Source organism: Solanum pennellii, chromosome 5, assembly GCF_001406875.1.
Source record: "Solanum pennellii chromosome 5, SPENNV200".
In the NCBI taxonomy this organism is placed as follows: domain Eukaryota; kingdom Viridiplantae; phylum Streptophyta; class Magnoliopsida; order Solanales; family Solanaceae; genus Solanum; species Solanum pennellii.
Genome location: NC_028641.1, coordinates 77,832,423 through 77,859,720, shown reverse-complemented (window position 1 = coordinate 77,859,720; position 27,298 = coordinate 77,832,423). Strand labels below are relative to the sequence as shown.

General features: G+C 28.2%; 3 protein-coding genes and 1 long non-coding RNA gene across 4 annotated transcripts; all 4 read left to right on the top strand.

The window, feature by feature from the left end:
• Positions 1-5,641: 5,641 nt before the first annotated feature.
• LOC107020116 lies at positions 5,642-6,469 on the top strand. Its single transcript, XR_001456797.2, has 2 exons — positions 5,642-5,915; positions 6,328-6,469. It is a non-coding gene; the product is annotated as an uncharacterized LOC107020116 (long non-coding RNA).
• Positions 6,470-7,223: 754 nt separating this feature from the next.
• Positions 7,224-9,297, top strand: LOC107020733 (ABC transporter G family member 5). The gene has a single exon (XM_015221201.2). The coding sequence runs from the start codon at positions 7,314-7,316 to the stop codon at positions 9,171-9,173; it is 1,860 nt and encodes a 619-aa protein (XP_015076687.1). The 5' UTR covers positions 7,224-7,313; the 3' UTR covers positions 9,174-9,297.
• Positions 9,298-10,705: 1,408 nt separating this feature from the next.
• Positions 10,706-14,050, top strand: LOC107020736 (uncharacterized protein At1g10890). Its single transcript, XM_015221203.2, has 4 exons — positions 10,706-10,848; positions 11,692-11,910; positions 12,663-12,882; positions 13,363-14,050. The coding sequence occupies exons 1-4, from the start codon at positions 10,730-10,732 to the stop codon at positions 13,603-13,605; spliced, it is 801 nt and encodes a 266-aa protein (XP_015076689.1). The 5' UTR covers positions 10,706-10,729; the 3' UTR covers positions 13,606-14,050.
• A 1,660-nt stretch (positions 14,051-15,710) lies between these two features.
• LOC107020734 (aspartic proteinase nepenthesin-1) lies at positions 15,711-17,848 on the top strand. Its single transcript, XM_015221202.2, has 2 exons — positions 15,711-17,011; positions 17,300-17,848. Exons 1-2 carry the CDS (start codon positions 15,977-15,979, stop codon positions 17,597-17,599), a joined length of 1,335 nt encoding a protein of 444 aa, XP_015076688.1. The 5' UTR covers positions 15,711-15,976; the 3' UTR covers positions 17,600-17,848.
• The last annotated feature ends 9,450 nt before the right edge of the window (positions 17,849-27,298 follow it).

Below are 27,298 nucleotides of genomic sequence, written 5' to 3'. Positions count from 1 at the left end.
AGGATTTAAATAAAAAATTTATTAGTTAAGATAGAAACAGCTCTATTCACGAAATCAATCATTTAATGGTCAGGGTAGGTATGTACTATTTTTACTAAATAACCAAATAATATGTTTATATTGTCAAATTTAAAAATACAAGTAGAATCAATAGACATTTTGATTTTGATACTCGTGTACATGACAGGACACTTAGATTAATTAATTACAAAAAATATAGTAATTAATTTTAGCTAATCTCGAAAACGAATTGATAATTAGATCGTTGAATGATTTTATGTATATACAATTAATTATTTTATAAATTATAGTCACAACTCACAAAGAAATTCAGATGCCCATGTGAACAATTTTTTTTGCTAATATTTTTTGTTTCCATTTAATATGACAAAATTTAAAATTCACTAAATCTGAAATTGATAAAGGAAATTCATTGATTTTTGTACTGTATTTAGAGTTGCTTTTTTTATCGTCTCATATTAAAAATTTACTGATTCAATCAATTTTAAATTCGCAAGAACTCATAAATAAAGAAAATACACTCTCTATAACATATTATAATTAATTTTTATATATTCAAAATCGATATATATATATATATATACCATACGTATATAATTTTATATGAGAAACTCACACTATGATATCACATAAATATATAATTTTATGAAAGACCATATATATATATGTTAAAATCATTATATTAATATTAATTTTATATCCACCCATATTTACTTTAAGTATATTTATATGAGAGATCTCATATATACATGATATAGTACATGCACACCATAAAATTAATATAATATAATCGAATGATTTTTTTCAAAACGTATAAAAATTTAGTATATCGAACTGTCTTTAATATTTTAACTTGTAATTAGTATGGAAAACTTATTTCCTCTTGTTCTTGATCATCATCCAATGATAAAAAAACTTCATCCAAAGCTGAAAGTTCAATTTCATCATTATCATCACAACTTATCCTTTCAGAATTGTTCTTTGAATCATGTACTCTACATACAACCCATTCCTGAAAATTATATATATAAAAAATTTATTAAGAATTCTATTCCTGAAAATTATATATAAAAAAATAATAATAATTAAAAATTCCAAGAGAGGTGGTTTTATAACATGCTATATACAAGTAAAAGTCTTTATTTTCATTTCAACTTAAAGATTAATGAGCTAAGGGAAATTTTGAAAATCTTCATTAAATTTTTTTAAAACATAATTAACTTCTAATTATTCAACATTTGATATGAAATTTCAAATAAATTTTATAAATATTGACAATGTAAATAATTTTTACGTTCTCAAAATACATAGAAATATGGGATATAACCGATAAATATAACAATATTGATTATGTAAATTTTCCTTACAATGTCTAAACAAAGACAATATATGTTTATGAAACTTTTCAAAAGTTTTGTTTCTTTTCGAGTATTTGTATTATTTTTGAAGAATCTGATATATACCGAAGGAAACTTTTGAAGAATTTAAGCAACATAAATCTTGTTTAGATAATTTGAAACTTTAATTAATATAAATCCTATGATATATATAAGAATGAATTAAACTAATATTTACTTACCAATAGCTTCTCATTTTCTCTAGTGAGGTGAAATTCTTCCATAATCCAATTGGTTTGTACTTGTTCATGAATATTACTAGTAATACAGTACACAAATTTCTTCTTTATTCCTATTATTTTTTCTTTTTCACCACAATTTTTTAGTATAATTGGCTCATTCATATTTAATTCCTTCCAATATCCTCTTCCTGTAGCTCGATTATTATTTTCCTTCACTTGGCTGAAAAAATACCATTGATTTTTGCTCCACAAAGCCCTTTCTATTAATCAACCAAACATACGAAAATAGTGTTAGAAAACTTCGCATAATATATGGTCCAATAAGAAATAATTAATTCAACTTTATAGTGCATATATACTGTCCTTAAGAAATTTAAGTCTCTCACTTTGTCAACGTTGTTGGAATTGATAAAACAATAAATTTGAATTTCTCACGAGAATAAACATTTATATAACCCAAGTCTTAACTCTATATTTCTGCAAGAGACTATTTATACAGTACGATTTTACGATTCCTGATCACAAGATAATAACTTAATCAGACTAGTCGAAAAATACTTACCATTGAGTTGGGAAGGATCAGAAGAAGAAAAATGTAAATGAGGAATATGGAAGGGTAAATTTGAAGCTATTTTACTTTTGAGATAATATAAAACAAGCTCTTCATCAGTTGGATCAAAACTAAATCCTGGAGGAAGATCACCAACCCTTTGATCATCCATCATCATTATTATCAATATCCAAATTAAAACTATATTATAAATATAGTTTCTTCAACTTCTTCTTATGGCTAATAACTAGGTTGTCTTGTAATTAGGGTTAGTTTGGGAGTAATAATTTAATGATATATAAATAATTAAAGAAGAGTTGACAAAAAATTGTTGTTCTTTTTTTTCTTTATATAGATGAAAAAAAAGAGTATACTAGTAACATAAACCCCACACTACTCATACTCTTTATCTATATCGTGAGTCAGCGTAAAAATTTATTTATATTCATATTTAAATAATAAAATTTGTAATTTTGAAAATAAAATGAAGATATACTATGATAAACAAATATGATGGGATGGTGTAAGAAATTTTTGAACTACAAATTATATAACTTAAACTCTTTTTAATTATAGATATATTTTGTGTTTTAATTTAATTTGAAAATTTAAAATGGTGTTGATTAGAAATAAAGAGTGTGGGCGCTAATTAATTAATATTATTAGAGAAAAACACGTTTAAAAGTTTTCAAAGGCTGCTCTGCTTATTAATTAATATTATTAGAGAAATTTAATCATAAGACACTGTACAACAGATTTTCATAGTCTATAATCTAGACCTAACGATAATTTAATGCATCGAATTATCAAAGAAATTTAATTACCGTAATTATATCTATTGTTCTTATTTTGAAAATCTTATTAACTTTAAATACATATTTATCATGTGGAGTTCATGATTTGTGCTTATAATTTATTTTTATTTTTTCATTTCAACTATTAGATATTTGAAATTTACTTATTAAATCAATTTAATTTTACATCACATAGTAATTAAATTAAAATAAAAAAATGCTCCTTCTAGAGTTAAAAGGGTGGAAATCTATCCTACTATATGATCCTGTGATATATAATAATATTGACTTTAAGTATAGTTAAATATATTTTTAAGAGATAATTAGCAATTTTTATAGTCTATAATAATATTAGATTTAATAACAATTAATCAATGCTGATAATGATTTTATTACTTTTTATTAATTTGCATATTTATCACTATTAAAAATTGTTTTTATTGTAGTATCGTAGGTGAAGCTAGAGAGAAAAGGGTTCATCCAAAATTTCTCTCTTCATGAAAAAAAATAATATAATTATTTTAATTTTTTTACGTGTTTACTTTTTTTTTATGGTATAGGTGTCGATTAAAAATGAAAAAAATGGTGGATGGATAACGTTTCTTAATAGTTCACAGGCGGCCAGTAATCTTTATATTTTGCAAAAAGTGGATATATTTTTTAACTTTAATTTGAAGTAACTTCAACTTACAAATTAATTAAACATCGTTATATTGTTATTTATTTCGTTTAATTCTCTTTTTAAAAAAGACTTTTAAAAGAGTGAATTCTATTAGGATATAAGCTATGGTACGTTGATTAGCTTAATTAGTGGAATTAATGAAAGTGAGTTGATGATGATGAAATGTGCACAAAAGTAGAAACTTACATTTTACGTGTGCATATATTAATATATACACGTAATTAAAAAATAAAGTTCGAAAAAGAAAGCATGAAATTGAGTTATGATGATAAATTTTTTATTTTATTTTATTTTCAAACTTTTTGGAATAGTCTAGGAGTCCTTGTATGGGAAACATCACTCATCATCAAAATTGAAAGCAACATGAACGTCTCAAATTAATTTTTAATTGAGATAAGTTAATTAATAAATGAAATATTTAACTAGTTCATTATCAAGATCCAATATATGTTGTTTAATTACTCGTATAAATAAATATATATTAATTAATTAGTTAATATAGCTATAATTTGTTTTAATTACAATTCACATCATTATTCTGTTGTAATCAATCTTTTAGTTTTGTATAATTCAAAATTTGTGTAATATAATATGTATGATTTTGTATAATTCAAAATTTGTATAATAAATTTTATATAACTTTTTACGCTTGTGATGTTTGTAATTTACATAAATTCGTTATTTTGAGTTTATACAAAAATAACTGATTCATACAATGAACCCTAAATTATACAAATGAGGCAGCTTAAGCTATAGCTACATTCCATAAATATACAAACTATAGCTATATTAGAATATAATTAAGTTTATTACAATGGCTACTGCTTTTTATTCTTATATATTTACTGTTAATATGAGATTTTATTCGAACAATTTAAAAGACACAAATCGAACATCCTATAACTTGTTGAATTGTGTAGACATGCATTTTATCAGCATGAAATCACTCACATCACTATCACACTTGACCATGCCTATATCATTTAATAGTGTATATAATACACATATATTATCTTTACCAACAAATTAATTTCAAATAGGAGTCTTGTTCTGATTAAAACTCATATAGTGATTGAAAATTAAAGTTTGATGTGTATCTGTGTGTTTCTCAAAGTTTAAGACACCAAAGCATGCACATTTTCTTTCACCTTTTTTTAACTTTTAATTTGGAAAAAAAAAATGTGAATTCTTATGATTAAATTACTCTAACTTACACTTGTCAATTTTACATCGCAAAATAAGTACAATTTATATCTAACTATAATTTTAAAGTTAAATTAGATTTTATTAATTTTTTAAATATTCAAAAATTACACTAAAAGTTCTATAAATTGTAACTTTTATATATCGATATGATGAAAAAATATATATTATAAAATGTTAGTCAAAGTTCATACCGTTTAACTATAAAAATGGAAATTATGATAACTAAAATGAAAAGACGGAGTAATTATTATTTGTATTGTTTGAACAAAATAAAAAGCCTTTAATTCCTTAAAGAATGGGGTTAAATTAAGAGCTACCATTAATCATCTTGACTTTTTGTGCAACCATATGAGATATATATACACACACATTAATAATCCATAGAAAACAGTTTGATTTTGATTATTTTCTAAGCATGTTTTGACTGAGTTAATTTAAGTTTTAAAGCTTGGTTTGAAATAATATATATTATTTTTACTATTATAGCTCAAGCTTAAATTTTAGCAGCGATATAAAAATTAGGTGATTTATTTATATATAATATCCAAAATTTTATTGTATAAAAAAAATATTATGTAAAACTAATTATCAGAACACCATAATTAGTGAAATATATAGAGAGATAAGTTTAATTCATTTTTTGACTTTGACCAAGTGGGAAAACAAGAAAATAAGTAAAAATTAACAGCTAAGCAAAATTTGCTAATATGTGTAAATATACACAATAATATCAACTTTTATTAAATGCACAATGAATATACTTGACTTATAAATAGCATCATCATTTTGAACTTTTATATAAATTAATCAAAATAAAAAAGATAAAAAAAAATACAACCATGAAAAATCTCAAAATTGTGTTTGGATTTACAATAATTTTTATCATCTTAGCAAATGCTATTGGAGCAAATATTAGTATAAGTAAAATAACTTGCAAAGGCTTATGTAGACTTACATGTATAAGTTCTACTCAACTTGATTTTTGCATTGATGTATGCATGAAAAGATGCACAATTCATAGTGTTTATGAAGCTATGATCAATAACACTAGTTGTTATGAGCAATGCTCCAACACCTTCTCAGGTATAATTTTCATCTTATATATACCGTATAATTTTTTAATAAAAAAACGATTCATATTAGATCTGATCTGTCATGAATTTCAAAGATGAATTATCAAAAAATTTCAATTTAATAAATTTCAACGACTTGTGTAACTAGTCATCAGAAATTCTTATGAAGTGGATGAATGATGATTTATCCACGACCTAGATATCCATCGTAAAAAATACAAAACGACTAATTGTAAGATGGGCTAACGGGCTAATTAATATCAATTTTTATGAGTGGATCCGGTCCAATAATTATTTCCAATAGTACCAAACTTCAAGGCTTTTTTGTTACTAAGCCCATTTTTTTTTATTATTATTATTTAAATTAAAACTATGGATCCAAAATTATAATTATTTATTCTTTTTTATTGTTTTTATTGCAGATGAAAAGAAAATGGGAGGCTGCTATGATGATTGCACAGCCAAATATAACAAGTCAAAAAGGAGTAATGTAACTAATGTTTAATGTCCACCATCAAATCAATCAAATATGAAATAATAATTATGTTATGATATGAAGAACTATATATGTTTCTAACCAAAAATGAGTTTACTTTTTAATACTTTAATATTTTTCGATTTCATTTATGCTCGAGACTATTAAAAATAACCCTTTTCAAATCTCTCAAAAAATTACACCATTATATTATTATTGATGCAATTGACTTTGTACACCATTGGAAGAATCACGGGTTATACTTAAGACAAACAATTGCCACAAAAGAGCTTGCAAGTTGAAAGGAGACTAACATCATCTTGGCAAAAGTAAAATAAAAACCACAATCGTTTTTCTTTTCTACTCGATATATAATATTCGCATTAGGGATTAATTGTACTCTTTAACAAAAGAGACTCTATATCTAGACTTCAATTCTATATTCAGAACTCGTACTCTTTAATAGGAGAGACGCTACGTCTAGACTTAAAATTCTATACTCAGAACTCGTATTCCTTAACGAAAGGGACTCTATGTCCGCCTGGACTTAAATTTGAGGTCTTTAATTAACGAAAAAATGAGTGGCTTACCACTCCACCACGATGGTTGTTGGTGATATACGGAAGATACACTATATACAACTAGTATACTACACTATACTCTCAATTGAATTGGGGATTTGTAGGTTGTCATGCATGGTGACACGTGAACCTATATTCAAAGAAACAACTTCACGTGAAACTATCAAACAAAATATTTCTTATAGAAACTAGAGGTCATTATAATTTGACAACTCCTAGCCACTAACTTCCAATACTAGTTGAATCCCATGACCAAAGTATATTATATATCAAAATGCAGAAATCAAGAAGAGTTTAAAGTACAAACAAAACTTTAGAAACAAAGCAAAAGTTGTGAGTTTTAAGTTGTTCAATGAAGAAACAAGGTTGTGAAATTGAAGCAATAGGCATCAACTACACAATCTATACACATAAAAGAGAAACCCCTTTTAGTTTTTTAAGCAGAAAACAACACAACAAGTGTATAAAAGGAGTTGAAGAATTGGAAAAATGTGGTGATGATAATAATAGACATGTTCTTAAGGATGTGAATTGTAGAGCAAAAAGAGGTGAAATTTTAGCTATTGTTGGTCCAAGTGGTGCTGGAAAGTCTACTTTTTTAGAAGTTTTAGCAGGTAAGATTGAACCACAAAGTGGATCTATATTTGTGAACCAAAAACCAGTTGATAAAGCAAGTTTTAACAAGATTTCAGGCTATGTTACACAAAAGGACACTCTGTTTCCTCTGTTAACTGTTGAAGAAACATTAAGTTTTAGTGCAAAGCTAAGGTTAAAACTTGGTCCTAAAGAATTGAGTTCAAGGGTCAAGTGTTTGATTCAAGAACTTGGTTTAGAACATGTTTGTGGTGCTAGGATTGGTGATGATCGAATTCGAGGGATTTCAGGTGGTGAAAGGAGGAGAGTTTCTATAGGAGTTGAACTGATTCATGACCCTGGAGTCTTGATTCTTGATGAGCCAACTTCAGGTCTTGACAGCACTTCAGCATTGCAGATCATTGACATGCTCAAAACCATGGCTGTTACTCGTGATCGAACGATAATTCTTAGTATTCATCAACCATGTTTTAGGATCATGAAGTTGTTCAACTCAATCCTACTTTTGGCTAATGGTACAATCTTGCATCATGGAACCATTGAACAGCTTAGTTTAAGGTTAATCCTGTTAGGATTAGACCTTCCCCTTCATGTCAACATACTTGAATTCGCCATCGAATCCATTGACATAATCCAGACACTGTTACCTCAATCAGCACTCATGATCAAGAATTCAGGTAACTTCACTTTGCATCAACTCTTTCAAGAATCTAAACAAGACTCTTTGTCCATGCCTATCCATGTTGGCTTTGCAAATTCAAGTTTGCAAGAGATTGTGATCCTTACAATAAGGTTTTGGAAAATCATATACAGAACAAAGGAGCTTTTTGGTTTTAAGACACTACAAATGTTACTGTCAGGAGTTGTTTTAGGATCAATATTTTACAATCTTGAAGATGATTTAGTTGGAGCACAAGCAAGAGTTGGCTTGTTTGCATTCATATTGACATATCTTTTGTCAAGTACAACAGAAGCATTACCAATATTCTTACAAGAAAGGGAAATACTAATGAAAGAAACATGTTGTGGGAGTTATAGAGTTTCATCTTATGTCATAGCCAACAGCCTTGTCTACTTGCCATTTCTATTGATTCTTGCATTGCTTTTCTCAACTCCATTATACTGGATGGTTGGTTTAAACAAACACTTCATGGCATTCATGCACTTTTTGTTACTAATTTGGCTCATTCTATACACAGCAAACTCAATTGTTGTGTGTTGTAGTGCCTTAGTACCAAACTTCATCATTGGGAACTCACTAGTATGTGCTATGATGGGATCGTGCGCGTTATTCTCTGGATACTTTGTTTCTAAGAATGAGATACCAAATTATTGGATTGTCATGCATTATGTATCACTCTTTAAGTACCCTTTTGAAGGATTCTTGATTAATGAGTTCTCTGGTTCTGGAAAATGCTTACAATACATGTTTGGGATGTGTTTGGCTAGTGGTGATCAAGTACTAAAAGATGAAGGATATGGTGGTGAAGAAAGTAGAAGGAAGAATTTGATTATTATGGTTTGTTTTATCATGCTTTATAGGTTCATTTCTTATGTAATTCTTAGAGTTAGATGTACTTCTAAAGGTGGATTCAAAAACATCTTCATTTCAATTTGATCAACAAATTTTAACTACTTCATCACAAGTCACTTGTACAAAATACACAAAAGTTGTTTGTTGTAATCTTATATTAATTTGTGCATTTTGTTAAAGAGACTTGTATATTTATCATCCTCCTCTATTTGAATAACTAGTATCCATTTTTCTTGAAATGTTTTATGTCATTTCTCTTTATTTTCCGCTCCCTTCGTCGAAATATTCTACTATGTGTATATATAATCCCATGACGAGGTTCTTGTCTCCGCCATGCGTGTATAGGGATGAACTATCAAGTTAATTATGAGTTCTGAATTTGTCACAAAACTCATTTTAGTTTGCCGTAGTATTACACTCAATCTTGACATTAGCAAGCAAGTAAGCACTTCGATTTTACCTCAAAAATTTATGTGTCATGTTAGCATAAGTTGTCCATGAGATACAACTTAGACGAGTTGGGGTGTTTAGTTGTCATTTATCTCTGCATGATCTGAACAAAAGTTATTAAAATTTATTCGATTCCGCACCTAATATTATAGCTCCACCTTTTCTCTCGAAAACTTAAACTACAAAATAATGTGACAAGATCATTCAACAAAAATAATTCATGTTTGACACAATAAGTGAAGAGGGTACAATATTTATTATGTAACAAATATTATTTTGATTTTATTTTGGATATAAAAAGACAAAGGAGCATCACGGACTCACTTTGACAGTTTTGCTCTTGCAATGTTTTATATTCCGTACACACTTTTATTTATGGCCACAACAAAAATTTATAACATTAAATACAAATCATTTTCTGAACTTTTTATTGTCTCTTTCAAATCCGTGACTAGTGTTCCTTTTTTTAATTATATTGTCCTCTTCAATCATTTTAAAGAATATTACGATTCAAAATTTAGACGTATGTATGTGTTTTAATAAACGAAATAGCATCTTTTTTTTTAGAAATTCTAACTATTCTTAGTATGATATGATGGGTGATTGTGAATCCATTATGTATGGCTTCATTTTCATTTAATATAGTTATAAATAAATGATAGCTTATCATTTAAATAAAAAAATATTACATTATTTTTTCCATACGAAAATGCTTATTCTCTTCAAAACATAATTTATTAAAAAGAGGATAGTATACAATAGAATCGATTGATAGAGTTATAATGGAGTAGTCTAATTGTTACAAGAGAAACTTGGTATTATATCAAACGATGAAGAGCGAAGATCTATCATAAATAATTAGAGCTTGTTTTACTTTGTATTTTATATTTTGAAACGTTTTTCTTAAGTCGAAGGTCTATCGTAATTAATTTTCTCTACCTCAAAAGTCATAAGGTGAAGACAACGTGTTTATAATTCGTACATTTTAACCTCCTCAGATTTCGCACGGAATATGTTGTTGTAATGAGTATGGGTTTATAAACAAAAATTTGGCCCATGGATATTAGTGAGAAAAGCCCAATAGGTGTGTCAAATGATGGGCCTAACAATGAATAAACCGGGGGCCCAAAAATCATCCTCCAACCCGTTAATACCACAGAAATTGAGCAAAATTCATACTGTTTGTAATAATGGGACGGAGCATATCACGGTCGCCGTCGTATTCTCGACGATCTCGATCTCCGGTGAGTCGTCGTCGCAGCACTCGCCGGAGCCGACGTGAACGAAGCCGGTCACCCTATTCCAGCAGGTAATATTTTGTCTTCCAGCTAGTATACACATGAATTTGCATCTCTTTTTTGTTGAAAAATGCAATTTTTATGATTTATTGCCAATCTATATGAATTTGCATATCTGTTTTGTTGCAAAGGTTAAATTTTTTATTTTTTTTCTCTATAACTTTATGGAGTGTAGTAACAAAGGTCTGGCCTAGCTGTCAATGAAGTGCGTCGAGCACCATGAGGTCTCATTTGTTGTAGCCTTGGTTGGTAGAAAGAGTTACATGGTAACTGATGCTGGTGGGAGATGTCGGGTATCTACTGAAATTAGTCGAGTTGCCCACAAGCTGGCCCGACACACTTTTCCTTTTTGTATTTTGAGAGTTTAAATGTTGGACTTTTAGCTGCATTGTTATGAAGCCTGAAAAATCTATCTTTATTTAGAAGTTTGTTTCAAATCTCAACTAGAAATCTCCTAATTGCTATATTCTATATATAAAGGTGTGTAACTTTCTGCTTACTACTTGTACTTTTGGATAGTCTGGTTTGATTGTGGTAGTTAGATAAAGGAGAGGGCTGAGAGAAATAGTATTTGAAGGTTGATTTAAAGGAAATTGTGTGTGAATAGAAATTAGGAATGCCAGCAGTGAGCAGACGGTGTTTGTGTGTGTGTTCTACTTAAATATGCAGCCTTTTACATGGCAATCACTTGCTTAAAACTATATCCAGCAAGTTTTATGTTTCTGTTACAAGAAAGTTGTGAAAGTAAACCACACAGAATAGTTCATGTTTTCGTAGCGAATTTTTCGTTGAAATTGGTTGTCCTTCACATTATCACATATATGCATTTTAGTTACTATTGTTATGTTCTGCAGGAGAAAGAGTCGCTCTGGTACACCTCACCGCCGTCGGAGCCGTTCTCCAGCTACAAGGCGCAAAAGAAGTCGGTCCCCGACGACTAGGCGTCATAGGAGACGACGAAGTCACAGTTCCTCAGAGTCTCCTATAGCCAAGTCTCGAAGTCCTAGTCTTACATCCACTGAGCGTAAAAGTGCTGCTGAAAAATTGAAAAAAGAAGAAGAAGAAAAGAAAAGGTTTGTTAGATGTGATTGATACTGTTATGATGTTCCTTTGGCTCTAGTCTATGTCCTAAGGTTACTCCCAAGTACTCAACTATAGTGAGCTTCTGTAAGTTGTTGCATTCCGGAGGTTTGATCTAGTCTGTAAGTTAAAGAAGTCGAGTGTAAGTAAACTAAGCTAATATGTGTGTGTGTATGTAGCTGTATCTTTTTATGTCGTCGTTTTTTGTGCTTATATATCATTGTGAAGTTATCCAGAGTGCACTTATACAAAATTAATGCTCATGTGAACATATTTATACATTGCTATACATACTTGATTTTTGATATGCTTTACTTGGGGCCGAGGGTCTGTTGGAAACAGCCTGTCTACTCAAGGTAGGGGAAAGGCTGTGTACACACTATCCTCCTCAGAACCCACTTGTGGGGATACACTTGGAATGTTGTTAACATATTTATCCAGAAGGTTTTAGTGTAGTATTCAACCACTGTAGACTCTTGACATGTTGGGTTATTAAGAGAAGATTATTACTTGATTTTCTGTGGGTCTGAAACCCTCTGAAAAATGTGCCGTACATTTTTGCCTCACATCTTGGTCATTGGTGATATTTCTTGGCATTCCAGGCTATTATGTTTCAAGATACATTGTGCAGCATGCCTGTTGCTTTAACGTACTTGTTTTTTCTATTCAAATGTGGAAGTTTTGAAAAAGTTATGGTTTTATTTCATGTGCTCACTGTATTTTGAATTAATTGAATAACTTTCAGGTTACAGCTAGAGGCAGAACTCAAGCAATTAGAAGAGGAAACTGCAAAGAGATTGGAGGAAGAAATAAGGAAAAGGGTCGAGGAAAAGTTAAGTTCAGAGGAAGTTAAGCTGGAAATAGAGAGGCGAATAGAAGAAGGTCATAAAAAACTGTTTGAAGATGTTGAAATTCAACTTGAAAAAGAAAAGCAAGCTGCTCTTTCGGAGGCAAGGCTAAAAGAAGTAAGTTTCTGTTGGGTGGTTATTGACCCATTGTTGATATCTACTAATCATTATATTCTCCGCTTGTGTACTTCATTTTATTGTATGAGATCTTATGTGAAAGATAACATGTTATTTACGGCTAAGTATTTTAATTCTTAGTTAGGATGAGGAAGGAGGCAGGGAAAGTTTAACTCTTCTTTGTTCTGCTTGTACTTCCGTAGCAGTATTTCTCTCGTAAGAGGTTAGGCATTGGCACATGAACTTGATATACTCCACAAACTTTCCTGTCTACACTGAAACTACTTGTTGGTTCAACTTTAGAGAGCGAGTCGGCTAGCTTTCCTCCATTTATGAATCTTATATTTTAACAATTCCAAAATAGTTTTTTGGCTTCCCACTTAATCAAGGTTAAAATTTTCATGTTCTTTATTCAAATATATAAATCTTTTAACTTTTCAATGGCATGTTTCTCACATAATAACACACTGAACTAAACAGGAAAAGGCACGAAAAGAGAGAGAGGAGCTGGACAAAATGCTTGAGGAGAATCGAAGGAGGGTACAAGAGGCTCAAAGGAGAGAGGCTCTCGAGGCGCAGCGAAAAGAGGAAGAGCGGCTTCGGGAGTTAGAGCTCATTCAAAGACAAAAGGAGGAGGCTGCTCTAAGGAAAAAACTTGAGGAAGAAAATCTAATGAAACTATCGAGCAAAAATAAATCTAGGACTAACTCGATTGGTCTATAAAAGCACACACTCTAGAGATTTTCTTGCTCAGATGTTATTAGATAAAGATATCCGGCATTATGTGTCAAACATGGGGAGTCGTAGAACCAGGAGTGGCTGAATTTTGGAAGTTCACTCGACCAGAATGATATCACCATGGCTCACTCAACTCAAAGTCTCCAATTGCTGGTTTCTACATCTTCAATTCATGGCTAATGCTGTTAATCACTGTATTTTGTAAACTTATAGGGCACAAACAAAACAATAACTAAATGGTGAAAGTTTGTTAATGACTTTTGAATTTTAGTACATGTATTTGTTAGAGCTGTTAGGGGATATTCAATAGGTGATAAAGAAAAATCTAGACTTTGATCTTATGGATTATGCAAGATTGTGTTCTTGCTTGCCTCTTCTAAAAGTTCTCAGGTTGAGTTGCTCTCTCCTGTATCTCGTTTCCTTTTTTCTTCTTTTTTGGTGTTAAGTTTGTTGAGCCTTTTTTAAACGTCAGTATCATAGCTATGTCTCTGTGAACCATACAATGTTCGTTCTTCTGTTGTTGGTTCTTGAAATTTCATCTGTTTGTTCATTCAATTCACAGTCACAAGGGGCCTGAAGGACTTTAAAGTCTATTGGAAGCCACAATTATAGTATGGAATGAAGGTTTAATTAAAATTGTAAAGTGTAAGTTACCAAATAATACAATAAAATTGTAAATGCAAGTGCTAAGACTTGATTTTTAGCTTTTTCTGGAAATTGGTTGGAATAGTATTCAATTATCCAAATCATGGTATATGCTTTTTAGAGAGGGGGAAATTACCAAAATTTAGATTCTTTTTCAGAAATTTGTTTGGCCATTTCAATCACATTGATTGCTTCAACTCAACCAAAATTTGTTAAGTCCATTTGTAAGTAAAGAATGCTAGTAATTACTTCAAGTATTTTGACTTGACAAAGAAAAACAACAAACATTCAAAATAAATAACTTAAAGTTGTGAGTTCGAGTTACGAGTAGAGCAAAAGGTGAAAGCTTGAAAGAGACAAAATTTTACCCATGTAATAATTGTAAAAATCTATCATTAAAAAGAAAAACTAAAAACCAATGGTCTTTGTGTACATATGCTCAATAATCATACCTACTCAATATGTTGGCATAACTTTTTAATCTTAAGTTCAACAATGCTTCAAGAACAAAACAACCAAATCACCCCCCCCCCAAAACTCCATCTTCTTTTTTTTTTTTTCTAGTTTTATTGTCATTAGTAAAAGAGTTAGTCCACCAACTTAACCTCTTCTAAGATCATCTCATCAATTCACAAAAAAGGCAAAAAAGAAAGAAAGCAATAATACTCATTAGTTAAAATTTATGTGGCGGTATTTAATTATTTACAGAGTTTAAAACTTTAAAATTTGTAATCTTACGTATGATGAAATAAAAACTTGTTATCACGGGGGTAAATATGAGAAATTGAAAGTTAAACTATTTTTTAATATAAAAAAATGCTATTATTTTTTATCATATAAATTGGAATATAGAGAACCTTTTGTTTTCTAGGTAGTAAGTTAAATAGTATGATGTTAATTTCAGTTACCTACTTAAGATGTGCCACCTAAATTGGCAACACAATGTTTTAGAATGAAACACTAGCTAACATTATTTTTCCTATCCACCCATTAGAAGGACATTTAATTTTATTGTCACAAAATAAAAAAGTACATACTTTTTATTAAATGAGAAAACAAATTATTCTTCCATAATATATCCTAATTAATCTACTTAAGTAATAGTCTTACCCTATTTATATTTCTCTATCTTGCTAATGTTACCCTAGGTCTTCATAGAGTGTTAACTATAAACACATCTGAATTATATTATATAAATATATCTTAAATAAATATAAATAATTAATTTTAAATCTAATAAATCAATGACTTGATTTGAACCAATAAAAATAAACTTTTATTCAATTTATGAGTTTCCTTCAAAGGAAGGTTTAAAAGGTTTTCAAGAATTATTACTACACAGTATACTACCTATTATGATAGTGTAGAATAATGATAACTACATTGCTTGTTATATATATAAATAAAAGTCCTTGTCTACATAAAAATTCAAATAGAAATGAATTAAAAAAATAAAATATGTGACTCACTACTTCCCAATTTTTTCTTGTCATCTCCAACAACTATTTTAGTGGTGTAATTTTTTAATTAAGTTGATATCTCACCTTCCTTTTGATGTTGAAATTGCTTCATCACTTCAATATCCAACTTTTTTTTTCTCCATTTTAATGTGCACCTATTTTATTTTTACTATATACTCCCTTTAGAGTGTTTGATACATATATATATATATGTTAGATATTCTTTAATCTTTATATTACCAAAAAAATATATGGCTTCATCAAACTTTGCCTATTACATCCTATTTCTTTTTCTATCATCAATCTTATTTGCTTTGCAAGTGAGTTCAACATCTAGACATGTTGTCAACAACCATAAGGGGTTCAGGTTGAGCTTAAAACATGTTGATTCAGGTGGAAATTTCACAAAATTTGAACGTTTACAACGTGCGATGGCACGAGGGAAATCAAGGTTGCAAAGGTTAAGTCTAGTGGCTAATTTTGCAACTTTATCATCAAAAGATGAAACAAATGATGTAAAATCAACAATTCATGCAGGAAATGGTGAGTTTTTAATGCAAATATCAATTGGTAGTCCAAGTGAGTCTTATAATGCAATAATGGATACTGGTAGTGATTTAATTTGGACACAATGTAAGCCTTGTAAAGAGTGTTTTGATCAATCTACACCAATTTTTGATCCATCAAAATCATCAACTTTTGAAAAAATTTCATGTTCTAATAAACTTTGTGAAGCATTGCCAATGTCATCTTGTGGTGATAGTAATTGTGAATATATGTATACATATGGTGATTATTCATCAAGTGAAGGTTTTTTGGCTAGTGAAACATTTACTTTTGGTAAAGTTTCAATACCAAATGTTGCATTTGGATGTGGAAATGACAATGAAGGTAGTGGATTTAGTCAAGGTGCGGGCCTAGTGGGCCTCGGACGAGGTCCACTATCACTAGTTTCTCAACTACACATGTCTAGATTCTCGTACTGTCTGACCTCGATTAATGAGGATGCTGATAGCACAAGTAGCACGCTTCTCATGGGATCAATGGCACGTGATGATTATAACAATATTATTACAACCCCTTTAGTAAAAAACCCGACACAACCATCTTTTTATTACCTTTCGTTAAAAGGAATATCTGTTGGGGATACTCAATTGGCCATCAAGAAATCTACATTTTCACTCAACAAAGATGGCTCTGGAGGAATGATAATTGACTCTGGGACAACCATAACATACCTAGAAGAAAGTGCATTTAGTCTTCTCAAGAAAGAATTTTCTTTGCAGGTAAATATCTTAATTTCACGTATGATCACTGAACTACTTTTTGTCATATTATAAATATACAATAGCAAGAGAATTTTCTTTTTTCTTATTCCCTACAACATTAAAATGGCCTTATTAGAATAGATTTTTATCGTTATAGTGAGTAAAGTTTAGTGACTTTACATAAAATTTATGACTAATATCGTATATATAAAACTCAATAACTTAATTTATTGTAGTCATTTTGTGACTTTACTAGTATTGTTTAATAAAGTTCATTGATCATACGTGAAATTAATTAACGTGCAGGTAAACCTTGCGGTGGATGATTCAAGCTCAACAGGACTAGATCTTTGTTTCAAATTGCCATCAAACACAAATAACATACAAGTTCCAAAATTGATTTTTCATTTTGAAGGTGCAGACATGGATTTGCCTGCAGAAAATTATATGATTGCTGATTCAAGAATGGGAATTGCTTGTTTAGCTATGGGAAGTTCAAGTGGAATGTCAATATTTGGAAATGTTCAACAACAAAATATGATGGTTATTCATGATCTTGATAAAGAAACTTTATCATTTGTACCAAAACAATGTGATGAACTCTAGCTACATGGATTGAGCTTTCAGAGGCGGAGTTAGAAGTCCAGATACGGATTCTGGTTCAATCGAATTCAATATGATTTCTAATGCTCAAACAATGTATTTCATTAATATGTACACGTATTAAAATTTGAAATCCTAACTCTGCCTATGTGCGCTTCAAATTGTTAGTTTATTTGTATTTCCTTATAAATACCATATTAATAGAATTTTACAATATTTGAATGTATAAAATTTACTCCCAAATTTATATAATTTGTTTAGGGCTATTTGTATTGTCCAAAGAAACAATATTTAGTAAATATTTTAGTATAATATAACAAAAATTGAATGTGAAGTACTACAAAATAAGATAAAGTGGATAAGAAAGTTATAAGATTCAAAACAACTACAACAATAATTGCTTATATTATAATTAATTAATTAGTGGAGGAAAAAAATATTTAAAATAATGAAGCATGTAATTAATTAATTTACCTGCCTTGATCACCTAACTAATCATTTTACAAAGGCTTGTTCAACTGCCTAACAACTTTATAAATGCCTTAATTTCTATATTTTACGAATATTATATTTATAACTTGTGTGATGCACGTATTATATTAAATTGCGATTTCACTAATTTTACACATTCTTGTTCAGAAATATAATTTTTGCTACTTGTTATAATATTTTTCTGTTATTGTATTGTCATTTTGGAATTTTCATTTAATTTTGGGCCATTAGTGGGCCTAACAGGCTTTTCTAAGGCCCTTAGAAGTAATATTAACTCCTGTCCCAACTGGGCTTTTGACTGAGAAATAGGCCCTTATAGAATGGGTCATTTGCACTTTTATCCCTATTTTGTATTGATTTTTAACTTTTCCCTCGAGGTAAATAATTTTTTTGGGGGGTATAAGTTTGTATTTTTATATTATAATATCTCACAAGTTATGTTTTTCTCCTTAAAGAACTTACGTCTCGTTAGGTATAAGTTCAACTTCCAAGGGAAAAAAAAAGTTAAAGACGAATCCATTTATTCGACAAAAAATTAAAAACCCTAACATATTTGAACGACAAGTATATAAACACTCGTTACAAGTAAGTTTTTACCTCCGTAATAACCCAAATTTATAAAGATAATTGTGAGAAGAAAAATACTATTCAATAGGAGAATCTTAGCTTGTGGTGTTCTATGCGTTGTAAACAGATTTTATTTTCTGCTTCGTCCCTCATTTCTACTTCCCCTACTCCTACCTTCAATTTATTAATATTATATATTTTAAATGATTAATTATCCAAACATGTGAAATCCCAACTTCCATGAGAGTATGCTCAAATTGTATATTTTAGTAAAATATCAAATATGACACTAAAAATTATTATGATTCTATCTATAATAAAGAAGAAAGTGAAGACCCACAAACATCAATTGTGAGGTGGACATAAAAGAGTTGGCAAATGTTTATCACTTTTTCATAATAAAATGTAGAAAAAAAAGCAAATCACAAATATTATTGTGGCAAATGGTTCAAGTATTTTGGGCGGTCTAGTGATGTCAATCTCTTTATCTTGTTTTTGTACTTGTAGCTTGACATAGTTGACTTAAAAGCAACTCATGAAATGAAACTAGTGGGGTGGGCAAGCCCATCGATAGTATCATTTGATATTCGAAATTCACTTATCGGATTAAGTCAAAGTGTTTGTGTAAAATAAAATTTTTGTTTTTATTAAAAAAAAAATTTATTTTCTAAATACGAGTTTGTTTTTTGTGCATGTTGTAAGGAGTCTCAGTATCAAGAGAAGTTAAGGACTGTGATTTCATTCTCGTTACGGGAATATGAGTGCATCAAAATTTACTAATCCGACAAATTTGAAAAAGTTCACGAGTTGCATAGGATCTTGAAATGAAGCATGTCTATACCATGATTTTTTCAATTCTTGAAGCACGAGTTAAAAATTTCTTATTACTGAATAAGGATATATGAATCCTGCTCACCCTAACCTACCTTTTCATCAATCAATTTTCAATCGCGTTATATATGACCCTAAAGTAAAGTGTATTAATATTAAGATATTTAATTAAGGATGTAGAGATTAATATCATCTGTCCCGTTATAATTCTTGATGATGATGATGGTTGATATTCTTCTTGAGTTACTTGTAGTTCCTTCCAAGTTAAATTCAATGATTTTAAAGTGCATGTACCTTTTATGATTGGGGAGATACGATTTGAACAAATCTTTTCCTAACCAAAAACTGCAAAAATAAAACTATCTAAATATAAAGGTCGGTAGATATTAGAAATACTATATATTTCATTTAACAACTTTTAATTTTGTTAACTAAAGTTTAAATTTTATTTTAGAAAATCACACAATTGGTTAGTTTGATAAGAGAAATTAAAAAAAAAAAAAAACAGGTTCAAATTTTGAGTATAAAATAATGTTTGATAAGAGCATTTAGTTTAGTCTTAAATCGAGATTTCTTAACATAAATTGATCAGATTTATCGAATTACAATACGAATATCAACTGAGAAATTAAATTTAAAAATTCTATAAAGCTTAGTTTGCCTAACCCAAAAACAAATGTTCCAACATTATTTTGTACAATGCACACAAAAATAGAACAAATTCTAGAATTATGGTCAGTATTATGTTTATTTCTACGATAAAATAAATAAAAAGAACAATAAACACAAGGAAAATGCGTGGAATACAATTATAATATGCAGACCAGAATCGTATCAAAGGGGATCAATGATATAAAGTTGGGACATATAAAATCTTCGGAATAAATCAGTGTGACGGAATTAGAATTTTCATTACTTTATATATATATAATAAGAGAAATTAATTTTATTTATACGAAATATTTTTTCAATCGAAGAAATTCGATAAAAATCTATGTTTTACTTTTTAAATCGTACTTATGGATATCATATATTATAGTTTTTAATTTTAATAAACTAAATAAACATTGATTATACTCAATTTGACTTTTTCTTTTTTTTTAAAAAAAAAGGGTCATTTGTCAAATATTTTGAAACCCCACAATGCACTAATATATAGAATTTTATTTTGTTTTTTATTTTATAAAAAAGGAAAAGAGATCATCACTCTCAACACTGAATAGTTATCATCAATTCTATATATATGGTGGACCAAAGCATCTTATCAAGAGGCTCCTTTGATAGTGGAGAAAAAATAAAAATAAAAATAAAGTGAAAGCATAAAATAAAATAATAAAAAGTACTTTGGGAAAAAAATATTTGAAATTCCACTTTCAAGAATATCCCTACATAAATCTCTTAGTTGAAATGTTGTAATCTCACCAAAATTTATTGTTTTACGATAATTATGTTTAGGGGCGGATTTAAAGAGTGGGAGAAAATTCATCAAGATTTAATTACACTATTTTTATTTTTCAAAACTTTTTAATAAAAATTTTGAATTCGTTATAAATCTCTATCTCAAATAATTTTGTGTTTGCTATATAAATCATAACTTATTTTTTTAATGAAAATTTTGAATTTTTAACAAATCTCCATTTAAAATAATTTTGTGTTAGCTATACGAATCATCAATTCTTTTTATTTAAGCTCTAACACATAATATAGTGGATTGATTTGTTTAATTTAATGGAATTATGAAAGATAATTTTATTAAAATTGAATCCAAATATTTAACACATGATATTACATAGAATTTTCAAAAGCTCTTTCTTATTTTTCTTATTATTATTTTTAATCTTGATTTTGAAATATATCATTATCTTTGCTCCACTATAAAATGGGGAATATAATGAAGGAATAAAACAAGAAACTAATAAACCCAAATGTATAAATACAAGAAGTAAGAGGGACCACTTTGAAAAAGTATACCCAACGAAAAGGGTATAAATTGCAAATACAGTTCAAATAAATTTCGTATATCCGTATTTGTACGACCAGCACAAGTCCACTATGGCCTACTACTTTTTATAATGGGAAAGGTTCTGATATACCCCTCAACTTTGTCATTTGGAGCTGATATACCCCTCGTTATAAAAGTGGCTCATATATGCCCTTACCGTTATACAAATGGCTCACATATACCCCTGCCGTTACAAAATGGCTCACATATACCCTTCATTTAACGGAAGTTAAAAAATTAGTTTTAAATTTATATTTATTACTTCTAATTTATTAAAAAAAATATTTAGGGGTATATATGATTCTTCTGTCAAAGTTCAAGGTATATTTTAATTTTTTTCATGCATAAATTATTTTTTGACTTCTTTTATTATAATTATTTGAGTTTCTTATTCTTATTTTATTTTTTTTCTTTCATTCCTTAGTTTAAAGAAAAAAAAATTAAACTATTTTTTGTGTGTGTACTGTAATTTAATTTCGTATTCGAAGAAAAAATTTGGTCATCTACAATAAGTTTTACAAAATCTTAGTGAAACATAAATAAATTTGATTATCAAAATAATAATTATAAATTAGTCATTGAAACAAAAAAAATCAAAAAAAAATATGTTTGACGAGGACTAAATTTACTCATATGGGATTATATTTTTAGAAAAAAATAATAAAAATTTAGATTAAAATTAATTTTTTTTCATTTCCGTTAGAGGAAAAGGGTATATGTGAGCCATTTGTTTACAAGCAGGGGTATATATGAGCCACTTTCATAACAAGGGTATATCAGCTCTAAATGAGTTGAGGGGTATATCAGACCCTTTTCCCTTTTATAATTCTATATTTCGATTAATTTCACAAAAATATTATCTTCTGCTAACATAAATATTGAATAAGAAAATATCATCTAGTATTTTGCCTCCGAAATTTATTATGCCTTATTATTTTAAATCAATTGGATACATTAATTAATCTAAAAATATCTATTATGTTTTAAGTTAATTAACTCTGATTTGATCACATATTTTAAAATTAAACTTAAAATTTGAAATTATATTTAGACATGTATTTTATTAAGAAAAAATTTAAAATTAAAATTTTAAAATCTAATTAAGTTTCTAATTCAGATAAATAGTCAAAACACTTGATTAGAGCTTAAATATCATAGAGAGGAAATTATATTCAAAGTTTTTACAAAGGAAATAAATCAATTAACATTATATTATGACAACATTTTTCCAAGAAAAAAAAAAGGAATAACATTAATACCAAATATTCTCCACTTGACTATCCCACTAGTTCACTCAACCAACCAACACTTCATTCTCCACAATCTTATAATAAAAATAATTATTATTACCATCATCACTTTTGCTATAAAAAATTTCATTAAGTATTGACATCAAAAACAAAAAAGCACCACAACTTTTTCTTCCAAATTACACAACCTTATATATACAAACTCACATATTCACCACTTATTAGACCTCATCTCTTGTTGACAACACACATATCCTCCCTCTCTTTTATCTTTTCTATCGCGATTAATTCTGCGATCAAATTTTTATTAATATATATCGATATTGAACAATTAAAATCATGAAGGTGAAGAAAGGATGGCTAGCAATTCAAGTAGGGTTAGAAGAAGATGTTGGTATTCAAAAATTTGTTATCCCAATTTCATATCTATATCATCCTCTTCTACAAAAGCTTCTTGATAAAGCTCATGATGTTTATGGCTACCATGTTGATGGACCCTTAAAGCTACCTTGCTCCGTCGACGACTTCCTCCATATAAGGTGGAGGATTGAAAAGGAACCTAATCGGAACCACCATCACCACCACCACAAAAATAATCACAATCATCATCATCAATATCTTTCTGGTTCTTTGTCTTTTCACTCATGTTAATTAATTATAGTAGTAAAGTTTTCTTGTAATTAAAGGTCTAATCTAATTTTTTTTGGGAAATTTTGACTTTTGTTATTGTATTGTCTCATTAAGTCCATTTAGTTTTCAATTTATTGAAACATGCACTTTTAATTATAATTATTTTGCTTGTGAATTTTCACAAATCAAATTATTCATTTTAGACTAATTATGTGTTATGTGATATTCAGACTATTATACTTTTCGTATTTAGGAATTGGGATAATAGATATGTATAATTAAATCCTAAAAACAATCTAAAAGGTTCAAATATACATATATTTTAATTAGTTCAATATTAAATATGCTTAGTAAAATATCATAAGAATTAAAATTAAAATTTGATAATAACCAAAAGATCAGATTTTTGGTCAGAAGATACCATGACCCCACATTATTTTGGGAATCTATTTTTTTTTTAACATATAATAAAATTTAGGGAAAAGGGTCTGATATACCCCTCAACTTTGTCCTTTAGAGCTGATATACCCCTTGTTATGAAAGTGGCTCATATATACCCCTACTTGTAAACAAATGGCTCACATATACCCTTTTCCTCTAACGGAAATGAAAAAAATATAATTTTAATCTAAATTTTTATTATTTTTTTCTAAAAAATATAATCCCATATGAGTAAATTTAATCCTCGTCAAACATATTTTTTTTGACTTTTTTTGTTTCAACGACTAATTTATAATTATTATTTTGATAATCAAATTTATTTATGTTTCACTAATATTCTTGTAAAACTTATTGTAGATGACCAAATTTTTTCTTCGAATACGAAATTAAATTACAATACACACAAAAAAAATAGTTTATTTTTTTATTCTTTAAACTAAGGAATGAAAGAAAAAAACAAAATAAGAATAAGAAATTCAAATAATTATAATAAAAGAAGTCAAAAAATAATTTATATATGAAAAAAATTAAAATATACCTTGAACTTTGATAGAAGAATCATATATACCCCTAAATAATTTTTTAAAAAAAATTAGAAGTAATAAATATAAATTTAAAACTAATTTTTTAACTTCCGTTAAATGAAGGGTATATGTGAGCCATTTTGTAACGACAGGGGTATATGTGAGCCGTTTGTATAACGGTAAGGGCATATATGAGCCACTTTTATAACGAGGGGTATATCAGCTCCAAATGACAAAGTTGAGGGGTATATCAGACCCTTTTCCCTAAAATTTAATCGAAAAATTAAATTATTCTGTTCTTGACTATTTGTTATCATAATCTGTTTTATTTTCGTGCTTAATGTCTAACACTAATCATGAGAAATGTTTTGTTAATTTGACGTTTTACTATAAGGTTAGAGACAAACTAGTTCAATTATTGGAATTAACTAATGAGTTGTAGGTTTACTTAATTAGAGATAATTTGTTATTAAACAGTAAAAGTTAGGTCAATAATCTTAATTTATTTGATGACCCTTAGATGTTTCAAGAGCTAAACATATTTTTATTTAGTGTCAGCGCGTCTGTTTGACGTGAAGAAAGTCTTGTTTAATTTATTTTGCTAGAAAAAAATCATGACTTTTTTTAATATATATATATATATATATCCACTCACCTATATTCAGATAACATAAGATAATTTTCAAATTTTAGGAAAAATGACTTTCAATGTACAAACCATCACTTAATTATTTCTCTCCATTTAATTTGTATCAAATAAAAAGATGAAATTATAAATTAAAAAAAGAAAAATCAAAGTAGATAGTAAAAGTTGTTTAATTAGCTTTTGAAATTAGAGTTATCCAGCCAAAAAAAGTAATAAAATCCACTAATCTTGTAATTATATGTGTGTATCAACTATCATCATCCACTTTAATTCCCTTTTTTATGTTGTAGGCAAAGTTAATTAGTGGAAGGTACGTACTACAACATTGGTTACGTACGATATTTATATATATATAATATATATATAAATGTTGGTTGCATTATGACTAAGCAAAACTTTAGTTCACGTACGTACGTTAATTATATTTGACTTACTAATATAATTATAAACATAATTAGTATATAGTTTGAAAATGCCTTTTCAATACGGTATAGGTCATGACAATCTTCGATGTGATAAGATGTTTGGTTTGATATGATAATCGTTCAAGTAATGAACGGTTAATTATATAAAATTGTTTAATTAACAAAACTTAAATCCTATAACTTTATAAGATATTTTTAACTTTTGCACATCCAAACAACCACTAAAGATATATAATGTAATACAATTGTTATATATACCTCGTATATAAATTTATTTATTAAATATAGAAATGTTGAGAAGTAGAGCATAAATGAGGCATTTCTATTGTCAAATGCTTATTAATTGTGTATATTAAAAAATAGATAAAATGAAAACAGAAAATAACTATACCTGTGATTACAATGGTTTTATGGTATTGGATAGGGGGATATTGTATGAATAATGACAATTAATAATCGATAAACACATTTTATATTTTGATTTTGTAAATAAAGAATCATATATTTGATTATTGTTGTTTTACTAGTCTACCTATAATAATTAGTTTTCGTTGATTTGGTGAAAAATAAATATAACTCAATAATAAAGTGTTAGTTTAACGTGATAAAAATGATCAATTCAATTCTGATTATTCCTAAGTTTAAAGTGATTTTTCCTAATTAAATTTGCTCCCTAGCATTTCTCAATATTCAATAATGATGATCAATAAGAGGCCACTTGCTTGTATAGAATCGATTCTTATAATTTAAATTTATAAACTTTCATACATACACTTTTTTATAGAAATTTCACAATTAATATATATTTGAGATGAATTTACAAATTAAAAAGTTACTCAAAATTTATCAATATATGAATATTTTTAATTTGATTGAATATAATGATTAATCATGATTAGATGCATGAACTAGTACTTTGCTCAAATTTGACAAAGAAATCAAAATTTTGATTTTATAAAAATAAATAGATTGAACACCACTAATAATTGACACCTGTGACATAGATTTTCAAACTATATCATTCTTTTTGCCTCCACTATAAAATTTGTGGAAGACAATTAAATGAGAATAGAACAATAAACTAAACTTATAAACCTAAATGTAACAATACAACAAAAATGAGGGACCACTTTTAAAATCCAATGCCGACCAAAAGGGTATAACTGCAAAATAATATCTCAAAAGATTCCGTAATCCTTATTTGGTACGGCCGACCCACTTCAATTTTTTTACTAAAATCAAAATAATATTTGTGTATAATGTTAGTTTGAAAGATTTAACGTCCTCGTTGAGATTTATTTCACTAATTATAAGTGTTTTTTGTTAATATCGACTTCAATAATCCAATGTCAATAGCATTGTTATGCGATTTAGGTTTAATACGTATCAAATAACTTCTTATCATAAAATTTACAACATATAAGATTTCTCACGACCACATATATATAAACTTAATTAATGTCAATCACAAGAAATATTAGACGAATTATGCCTAAAACTTGTATGGTTTAAAACATGTTACTTGTAATTTCGTATATGATTGTAGTTTATATAGATTTTTTTTTTGGCTCGAATTTTTTTTAAATGCCAAATTTAATTAATATGTACCTAAAAAAATTGTGATAATTATTGTTATTGGTCGTTTATGGTAGTTCTAATTTATGTTTATTCTTAACACCTAACTTTGTCATCTATTAACTCCTTACTTAAGAAATTAGTCAATTTATATTAATTTTTTTCTCTCAATGAAAGGGCTTCACTAAGCCATTCTCCAACTAACATATATATTATTAAATTATCATAACTCTTTCCATAAAACATATAAAAGAATAGTCACCACATTTTATTGTCCACAACCTTATATATATACACACATAAAACCATATATTTTACA

Coding starts and splice junctions, on each gene's coding strand:
- LOC107020733 (XM_015221201.2), top strand. CDS start 7,314: ATGAAGAAACAAGGTTGTGAAATTGAAGCAATAGGCATCAACTACACA.
- LOC107020734 (XM_015221202.2), top strand. CDS start 15,977: ATGGCTTCATCAAACTTTGCCTATTACATCCTATTTCTTTTTCTATCA. Junction 17,012..17,299: donor AGAAAGAATTTTCTTTGCAG/GTAAATATCTTA, acceptor ATTAACGTGCAG/GTAAACCTTGCGGTGGATGA.
- LOC107020736 (XM_015221203.2), top strand. CDS start 10,730: ATGGGACGGAGCATATCACGGTCGCCGTCGTATTCTCGACGATCTCGA. Junction 10,849..11,691: donor CGGTCACCCTATTCCAGCAG/GTAATATTTTGT, acceptor TATGTTCTGCAG/GAGAAAGAGTCGCTCTGGTA. Junction 12,883..13,362: donor CGGAGGCAAGGCTAAAAGAA/GTAAGTTTCTGT, acceptor TGAACTAAACAG/GAAAAGGCACGAAAAGAGAG.